Source organism: Chenopodium album, chromosome 5, assembly GCF_948465745.1.
Source record: "Chenopodium album chromosome 5, dcCheAlbu1.1, whole genome shotgun sequence".
Classification (NCBI taxonomy): domain Eukaryota; kingdom Viridiplantae; phylum Streptophyta; class Magnoliopsida; order Caryophyllales; family Amaranthaceae; genus Chenopodium; species Chenopodium album.
The window spans coordinates 16502668-16512143 of NC_137838.1; the positions used below are offsets into that span (position 1 = coordinate 16502668).

Genomic DNA, 9476 nt, shown 5'->3' on the forward strand with positions numbered 1-9476 from the left:
AAGCAAATATTATAAAAAGTTGATATTATGAAAATATATATATTGAGACGAATCTAAAAAGATCTCACTTAACTAGCTATATTTTTCCTTACATATAAATCACAAAATATAGTCAAAGGGAGGTGTGTAAATAATGCTAAATTCAGAACGTGTCAACTAATAAAAAACGGAGGTAGTAATATTTTTGGGCGTCCCCATTCTATAATTTCATTCCTAATCTTTCCTAAATTAAAATTCTAATTTTGCTCATTTAACGCACATTGTGTTACTGTATTAAAGTTGTAAGCTTTTATTGAATTTAATAACAGTTTATCAAATAATCATTAAGCTTACTTTGAAAGACAATGTACCTATTTTGGAACCAGAACCTACAGTTCAGGTTCCCAATTTTGAAGAACCTGTTTAACAGGTTCTGGTTCCAATTTCTATTTTTTTTTTTTTTTTTACAAAAATAAAATTGTTGTAATAAGTTTCGGTTCCGGGTGTTGAGATTTTCACAGGGTATCTTGCTACGCTCACCCCTAAAATGCAACCATTTCTATTTATTAAGATATTACATATTCTCAAAGTAATCATTTATATGAGAGTTAGGGATAGATCAAATGGTTAGAGCTTCCCTTTCGATTGCAGGAGATTATGAGATCGATTCTCACCCCCTATTCAAGTCGGGTTTGATAAAGTTGTATCAAGGTTTATTTTTAAATTTAAGTATGTTAAACTATTGTATCCGGATGGACAAGTTGATATCTAAAATTAATATGTTTTGGGCCGGTAGGATTTTGACCTCTCAGTGCACCTGTCCACATGTTAACATAATAACATGTATAAGCCAGCAAATGGCTGTAAACTGATTATGAGCTACTGATCATTCATCATTACACAAGTTTACAACATTTTATATGTACATGTGCGAAATAAAGGAAAAAAAATGTACGTACGGAATATATTATTGTAAGATATTTATCATCTGTTTAAATAGTTAAGATGACACCATAATACCCATCTAGATCTATATTTTAAGACAATAGGATGGCATGAACTATCATAATTTGAATTAAATATTCAAACATTTAGTATACTACCTAAACATGAATTGATACAACAATAAAACAAATTTAGCATACAAAAGCTAATCTATCATTAAAAGTTTCTTGGTTGGGATAATGCCGAGAGTTTCCACACAATTATTAAATGTATCAAGTTAATGTCAAGGGCTCATGACATGTTAATTTTCACTAAAAAATGATCACAAATTTGACATACACAACATGTCTTGTTTAACAACATACTATTGTACAAACTATTAGATATTCTGTCTATCTCATAATACCATACTCAGGGTCTGTTCACATTTATTGAACTAAGCTGAACTGAACTGAATTGATTGGAGCTGAATTGAACTGAACTGATTGAAGCTGAACTGAGATGAAATGAATATTTTATGAGAGAAGAAAATTAGGAGCTGAACTGAACTAAACTGAACTGAACTAAACTGAACTGAAATTAAGTAAATGTGAACAAGCCCTTATTTTGGCTTTTACGCTATATAAATATATGTGGTTTATCACAAATTTTTTTTAGCTAATATTTTATTGTAAAATTGTTAGATTAGTCCTAATGTATATTTTCACAATTTAAATATTTTATATCTTTTTACGTATAGAAAATTAATAATTTCAATGGCCGAAATTATGTTAGAAAATATGACAAAAAAAAAAAAAAAAAAAAAAAAAAAAACCGACTACTTATTTATTGGGATGAAAAGATTAATAATTAGCTGAAAATATATATATTTATCATTCACATGATACATGTTTTCTTGTGAGAAAGTTGTTCTTAAGTTTTATTTGCACCTTATATAACGTTGGAACTAGTAAAGCTCAAGTAGGGAACTTAATCGTTAGTAATCCTTACTTTTGTTTATTAAGCTTAAAAAAAAAAGTTTTTTTTTTTCCTAACAAACTATCCTCATAATCTTTTTCCCACCCCTTCAAGTATTGGGATGAGGAACAAATCCCTATCCTTGTTTGAATCCCACAAAAACAATTTACAAGTCTCTACCCTTATTGTCCTCCCTAAACAAATGCCATGTGAAGTCCTTAAAGGCTTAAAGCCAAGACTTTATGTAGGTTCAAATATTCATGTCGTAATACTTCAATGTATTAATGCAGTGAATGATCTTCATTGAAGCCATGTTTGTATGTAGTTTCAAGTATGCAAATCGTAATAATTGATGTTCGTACTTCGTAGGGACCTAAAATGCATGTATACAAGCTAGCTATTAGATGCGAAGGATAAAGAACATGTGATAAATAAATACGAGTATATAAAAGTTGAAGGTTACCCCTTTTTTTCCAAGATTTGTCATCGTTAGGATACTAATTAAATAAAGTTGAAAAAAAAAACAAGATTATTTTATGTTCGATCACAAATGGCATATCCAAGATAGATGCACAAATCAAAACAATGCAATGATCAAAATATGAAAATACACATGAATCACAAGCAACAAAATCCTCAACTATACAATCGATTAAAAGCTAAGACATACCATGAGCAGCAACAGAGGACCATTGAACAAATATAGTGGGGGTGATGAAAGCCCATACCAAGATTATCAATGCGAATGCACTCTTAGTCTTCCTCATTTAGTTTGTAAGAAGAGAAAAATAAAAGAGAAGAGTAAATATGCTTAATGCTTCTACTTTAGAAATTATACCTAACTCAATAATCAAAAGTCAAAGGTTTCTAAGCAATTAGCTAAGTATATATTATGTGAAGTAATATTAAAAGTGGTTGCCCATGTCTGAAAGGTCACGTTAATTCTAAAATTACAAAAAGACCCATTATTTGGTTAAATAATTGTCATTTGTGTTGTTTAAATGCGTTGTCACTACTAAATTATACTCACTAATGATCAAAACTTTAGTAGTTTACCTCGTTTGCTGGCTTATTATTTTATTATAATTATAATTACTTGTATTTTATAAGTAGTTAGTTGTCGATATACCTCGATTATGTCCTGAATTTTATTTTAGTCTAGTTTAGTTTTCAAAGGTCATGGTTTAAAGGTTTGCAACTTTTACAAGTTTGCAGAGCTTGTTTATTAGTAACTTGGTCACTTTCTTAAGGAGTGTTCAGTTCTATCCATTTTTTTGAACTTGATTTGTTTAATCTAAATTAACATGAACTTATCCAAATATATTACGGAGTAAATCTTATTAAAACTTATTTTAGTTATAATTTGAATTTATACTTCCCTTGTTACAACTTTTTATTTTTCTTGAACTTCTCTTATACTCCGTATGAACTTAACTATATACACATAGTTTTCGTAAACTAAATTTGGGTTTAGATGGGTAGACTAGTCCACACACTTACATTTTGTGATACCTAAGTAACCTAGCTAGAGAACAGAATAGTTGTAGTGAAAAAAAAATTGGAATCACATGATTCAGGCAACAGGTGCCATATACTCACATCACAGTTGAGGAATAAGCCAGATGCAACCCATTTTCACATAAGATTACTTAATCACAAGCAGAACTTTATTTTTATGATTTTCCACAGCATAGTCACATAAACATGCAAGTATTGACAAATCACTCAAATCTAGCTCATTTTATTTCATACTGCCCTAATTACTGCACTTGATAGTGTAATACTCAGATCAGCTACGATCTTCACTTTATGTGCTTCTGAAACCATCCCAACATATCCTGGTGAGCTTCCTCCGCAGCTTTGACTACTGCAGCATCTTCAGGTTTGTATCTGACTGTCCATCCATGGGAAACTCCAGGAAAAATCTTAATGAATTTGTCCACCTATAACAAATTAACAAGCAAGAAACATTAGACTTCTCTCGTCAAAAAAAAAAAAAAAACAGAAACTTTAGACTTCTGCAGAGCATAAAGTCAAAACATAATATTTCATTATTTCAGGGTAGCATTTTCGGCTCAAGTCTGAAATTAATGAAATTCTTGCAGATTATCAAGAATTCAATGTACATGTAGGCCCTCTTTGTTTCATTTGATGGATGATGACCTTTTTGTGAGCAAGTATGAGTAAGGAGGCAAAAAATAAGGAAGAGTAAGCAACAGGTAAATTCACTTTTGTTGAGGAAATCCAATTAGCAGCACTAAACTTGCTCAAATATACTTCCATTAACCCAACACCAAATACAAATCAAAGAGAAAGTTCAACGCAAAGAGTGACAGTCTCCATACCTCAGGCTTGGCATTCAAGGCCTCCTCAAATTGCTTCACGAGCTCAGGTGGAGACATATGATCAACCTCAGCCCCAAGAACAGTTATAGGTACCTTCACACCTAACACAGTTTGAACAACAAAGTACCAAGCAAATTCAGTCTCTGTATATTTTTAAGGTTTAATTGACCCAAGATTTACATACAGATGAAAACCAAGACCACAGTGAAATAATAAATCCCCTGGTGACAAATGCAAATAAAATTTATAAAAAATAAAAAATAAAAAAATAACCTCTCCTCTTTCAAATACAGAACTAGAATCAGAAATGAGGTTATTCGCAAGAAAGTAGGTGTGGCGGGCATTGTAGATAAATTAAGGGAAAATCGTCTGCGTTGGTTTGGACATGTAAGACGGAGACCCGAGGGTGCACCGGTGCGAAGAGTGGAAGAGTGGGACCATGGAGGGATTAAACGAGGAAGAGGGAGACCAAAGATGACTTGGTTGGAAGGAGTGAGGAAGGATATGAAGTGCATGGATTTACGTGAGGATGAAGTTTTGGATCGTAAGGGATGGAGGAGAAAGATTTATGTTGATGACTACACGGAATAATCAAATTTGGTTCATGTTAGCCGACCCCACTTTTGGGATTAAGGCTTTGATTGATTGATTGATTGATATGCTAGGGGAAATTGAGATATGTTGTGAGTATTATTTCTTTTTAGATGGTTGGACAGGAGCAGTCAAAATGCCATTTCATGGGAGCACAACAAGGAGTGGGGAAAGGAGTACCAATTATGGGATAGTTGCACCAGAAACTGCAAAGAAGGGGCACACAAGCAGTGTCACTTGCTACTTGCTAGTGTGGGTATGGAAATGGAATAGATAGAAGTATCATTCACCATTAGGGGTTCAACTTGTAATTCATTTTGAGTTGTTTAAAAGACACTGCAAGAAAAATATATCAGGACAAAAAATGTACACACAAACATACAGATACACAATCATAGTATACATTAAGGATGGAGTTTGCAGGCTTCATGTGAAAAGGTTGAGAAGGGATTCAATTATCCTTCTTTCAGAACTAAGGACTGTTTTATACATTCATCAATGGAGATCTTTGCAAGTCAAGGAGCAGGTGTCCAATATTGAATGGTCAAAGACTGCTCCTAATTCTAAAACCAAATGATGTAAGCACCAACACAACATTTCCATAAAAAAAAAACCCTTCCTCGTGGTATACCGTAGTGGCGTGAACAAAATACAAAGTAGTACAAAAATCAAAATGTGAACAGAGATTGCAGGTTTATAAAGAACATTAATGATAATAAAGCATCATTATAAGATAAATAAACTGCATGCTAAATTGAACCTTACCTTTGATATCATCCACGGTAACAAATGAAGGGTGTAGGAGCGCTGCTGCTTGTATATATTCATCAGTTTGTGCTAATTGCACAACCACTTTGGCTAAATTGAGTAAATGATTAAGATCACAAGGAGAGAAAAAACAAGTGAGTAAAATTTTTGGCATGCAGTGTCTACATAGAATTGAGCATCAGATTATAAATACTAGTCACATATGAGTAGAAGGCATTGCTGCATTGCAAATGAATGAAAAGATGAAATCTTACCTCCCCAACAAAAGCCAACTGCTCCTATCTTAGATATACCTTTCTGCTTCAGAGATTCAATTACCGGCTTAGCCTCTTCACATCCTTTGTCCTAAAAGAAATGAATTGATATGCATACATGTCAGAGCCATACCCACAATGACCACAAACAGTATAAAATATAAATATATCTTAATCCCTTTGCTTGGTAATTATAGGTCATGTATATACTATTTTGGATGTCTAGAAAACTTGTTATATCCTAAAGGTTTATAATTGGATATGTTTAAGTGACCCAACTTACATAGAAAGATTAAAAATTCATTTTATATCCTTATTATAAAGATTGTGTCAATGCAACAATGATTGATTTAGGTGCCAAAATGGTGTAACTTTTGTAGGGAATTTCTAGTAAAATCGTGTTACATCCTAATCATAGAGGTTGGATTAATGTGGCAATAATTTTCTAATAGATCAAGGGTAAAAACAAGAGTAAACCAGAATTGATGGCTAACCATGATATCACGAATGTAACTATAAGAAATGATCAGATGTTAGCAAAAATAAAATAACAATAGCTAGAGTTAGAGTTAGGATTATAAGCTACTGGCAAGTGGCAACATCCTGGTAGTTACGAGTTCATCGCTGGCTAATCCATACTGTGTTACCTTCCATTCACTTAAACCAGAATAAAACACAAACACAGACTTACCGCCCCATGGTCCTTTATCCAAGCTTGTATCGGTCTGTCAGTGTTTTCAGGATTGTAAGGATCCCCATGGAGGAAATCAGGGACAACAGCATAATAACCAGCAGCAGCAACTTTGTCGGCGAGCTTCCTGTAGGGTTATGCTGTTGATGTCAGTGTTCAATGGTGGAAAAAGTACACATTAAGAATCAGCACCAGTTACACCAACATGATGCAATCAGAGGGCTAATGGGCTATCATACTCCAAAAAAATTTCAAACTGAATTATAGTCTATGAGGTTGCATGTGTGGTAAAAGCAGGCTAAAACATGTACTTTCCAATAACAAATTAACACAGAGTGACAGAACTCATATAACTTCAGACTGCCCAACCACTATAAATACCTGGGAAAAAAAAATCAGAAAGAAGAAAAGAAATAGCCATGGATTCACAACCAACCTTTCCAATGATTATAAATGCACATTGCACATTTACATCAAAGAAACTTACGGAGTATAAATTAAGGAAGAACAAAATATATTGAGGGCAACACGAATACAAGATGTTTTGGAGAATGGGTAATTGTTATTAGTGGATAAACTAAATAAAAATAGGAATGAGAATTTGAATTACCCAAAAACCATAGGAAATTCCAAACCTCCTTTTGGTCAATCAAATTTTACATTCCCATGATGTCAACCGAACATGTTAATATAAATTCAGTGGAACTCTACAAGGGAAGTAACATCTCATACAACTTCTAATGGAAAATTCTCATGTCAATCAAACAAGCACTTACGAGTAACGATTTCGGACTATAGACAATGATCATAGAAACTATCATTTCATACGAGTATGACAAAACCAAAAAGGCATATTAAACTACATGACAAACACAATAATCTGTCTAAGCCTTAAAAATCCAAACATGATTGGATTTCCCAAAAGAACTCATTCTTCTGACTTTGTACTAATCAATCATTCACTAAGATTTAATTAAGCCAACTTAAACTCATTCCAACACTGTGGAGAAATTTTGACAACGGATGATGATGACCTGTACTGATCAATAATTCACTACTATTTAAATACGAGTATAATATAATTCACTACAATGATAAGAAAAGATCAATTAGAAAATTTTATCTTCCTAATTTTGCAAACATAAATAAAATCATCACCAAAAAACTAGAAATTAATAATTCAGCCAAGTATTAAAATTTCAGTTATTATACCTCAAATTTGGAGCTTCAAATCCTGCAAAAACAAAGAAGAAACGATTACTACCCACAAAAATTGATAACAAATTCCACTACATATTTTCAAAACAAACAATTATAAGATCAAAATGATCGAAACAACAATAAAATAGAAATGGGTATTTATTATTTAATACAAATTACCATAAACATCAGAGATGAAAAGAACAGCAAGCTTGGAATCAGAAGTGCCAGAAACATATGATTTAAGACCACCAATTTCTTCAACATGCCCAGTTCCACTGCTTGGGTTCAAAGCAGGGGGATTTTCGCAACATTGTGGCCCTGACATTTTTCGATGATTTTTGTTTTGAATGCACAAATTTGGAGTGGGAATCAGAGAAGTATGATCTGGGTTTGTAGTAATGGTGTTGGAGCTGAGCTGTTGGGAAATATATGGAGGATATTAAGTCGGATAATTCAAATATTCGGTCCCTTTCTAGAAAGTCCTTTGCTTTGATTCTTGTTAAGCAAGACAGCCAAGGTTCATTTTTAAAACAAAAACGACAATAAATTAGAGTCTATATAAAAAAAAATATCTAATAACACAATTATATTTCAAATATATGAAGTGGAAGTTTTTATTTGGAGATTTATTTTTTTAAGAAAGGTGGAAGTTGTTTGGATGCCAAATAAAAAAAGGGACAGTGTATGAGAATTAAGAGTTGGGTTTTGAAGGATTGTGGTGAAATGTTGCAAAATTAACTCTTAAACTAGATGAAAGCCCGTGCGATGCATAGGTTTTTCATATATAAATCTCAAAAAAAGATATTTTCGTATAAATTCTAAGTTTTTTTTTAATAATTATTTAATTTATATTTACTATTTAATAATTTCAAACAAAAAATACATAATAATTTAATTAAATTGTTATGGGGGGTACTAAATCACGTCCGGTATTTACCGGGTAATGCCCGTATTTTAAAAAATACATACTAAAATACCCTCCCTTAAATAACCCATGAAAACCTTTTCTTTAAACTTTTACCTTTCTCTCTCTTCACCCTTTTCACCTACCCTTTCTCTTTCCCCCAAATTCAACCCCCCATTATCATCCACAACCACCGTTTATCACCATCATCAACCACCGTTTATCATCCACAACCACCGTTTATCACCACCGTTTCTCTTTCCCCCAAATTCAACCCCCCATTATCATCCACAAGACTACAACCACCGTTTATCACCATCATCAACCACCAAGAATTTTTTTTTTTGTAAGAAATTTAAGGGTTGACGGTTCAAGGGTGGCGCAAATGTCTGGAAATCAGAGAGGAAAAGGCATCGTCTCCGGCGAACAGGTGAGCCGTTTCTTTTTTTTTTTTATTTTCCGTCGAGGTTGAGAAACGCCTGGAGATCTGGAATCTCGAGGCTAGAAACGCCCGGAATTTCCGGATCTCTGGCGTAAGTTCGAAAATCCCAGACGAAACACGAACGCCTGGAATTTTCGAACATACGGCCGGAGATCCTAAAATTCCAGGCGTTCGTAGCCTAGAGATTCTAAATCTCTGGGCGTTTTATTTATTTATTTTTTTTTTAAAAAACTATTTTTTCATATGTGGTTGTTTTTGTTGTTGTTGTTGCTGTATTACTCGATATATTGTTGTTGTTGTATAACTCGATAGATTGCTGTTGCTGTTATTGTTATTATATTGTTGTTGATGTCAAAAAAAATGAGCAATTATAGTTTTACTGATGGTCAAAATGAGC

At 33.0% G+C, this 9476-nt stretch overlaps 1 protein-coding gene across 1 annotated transcript; it reads right to left on the reverse strand.

The window, feature by feature from the left end:
- Window positions 1–3495: 3495 nt before the first annotated feature.
- LOC145631982 (endo-1,3;1,4-beta-D-glucanase-like) lies at window positions 3496–8220 on the reverse strand. Its single transcript, XM_081684226.1, has 7 exons — window positions 7911–8220; window positions 7743–7764; window positions 6531–6657; window positions 5840–5930; window positions 5583–5675; window positions 4227–4327; window positions 3496–3824 (listed from the first exon to the last, which is right to left on the reverse strand). Exons 1-7 carry the CDS (start codon window positions 8056–8058, stop codon window positions 3684–3686), a joined length of 723 nt encoding a protein of 240 aa, XP_081540352.1. The 5' UTR covers window positions 8059–8220; the 3' UTR covers window positions 3496–3683.
- Between the last annotated feature and the right edge of the window lie 1256 nt (window positions 8221–9476).

Excerpts from the sequence above, each read along its gene's own strand:
- LOC145631982 (XM_081684226.1), bottom strand. The coding sequence starts at position 8,058 with ATGTCAGGGCCACAATGTTGCGAAAATCCCCCTGCTTTGAACCCAAGC. Across the intron at positions 7,765-7,910 it reads TTTCATCTCTGATGTTTATG|GATTTGAAGCTCCAAATTTG; the intron begins GTAATTTGTATT and ends TTGTTTTTGCAG. Across the intron at positions 6,658-7,742 it reads TTTGAAGCTCCAAATTTGAG|GAAGCTCGCCGACAAAGTTG; the intron begins GTATAATAACTG and ends ATAACCCTACAG.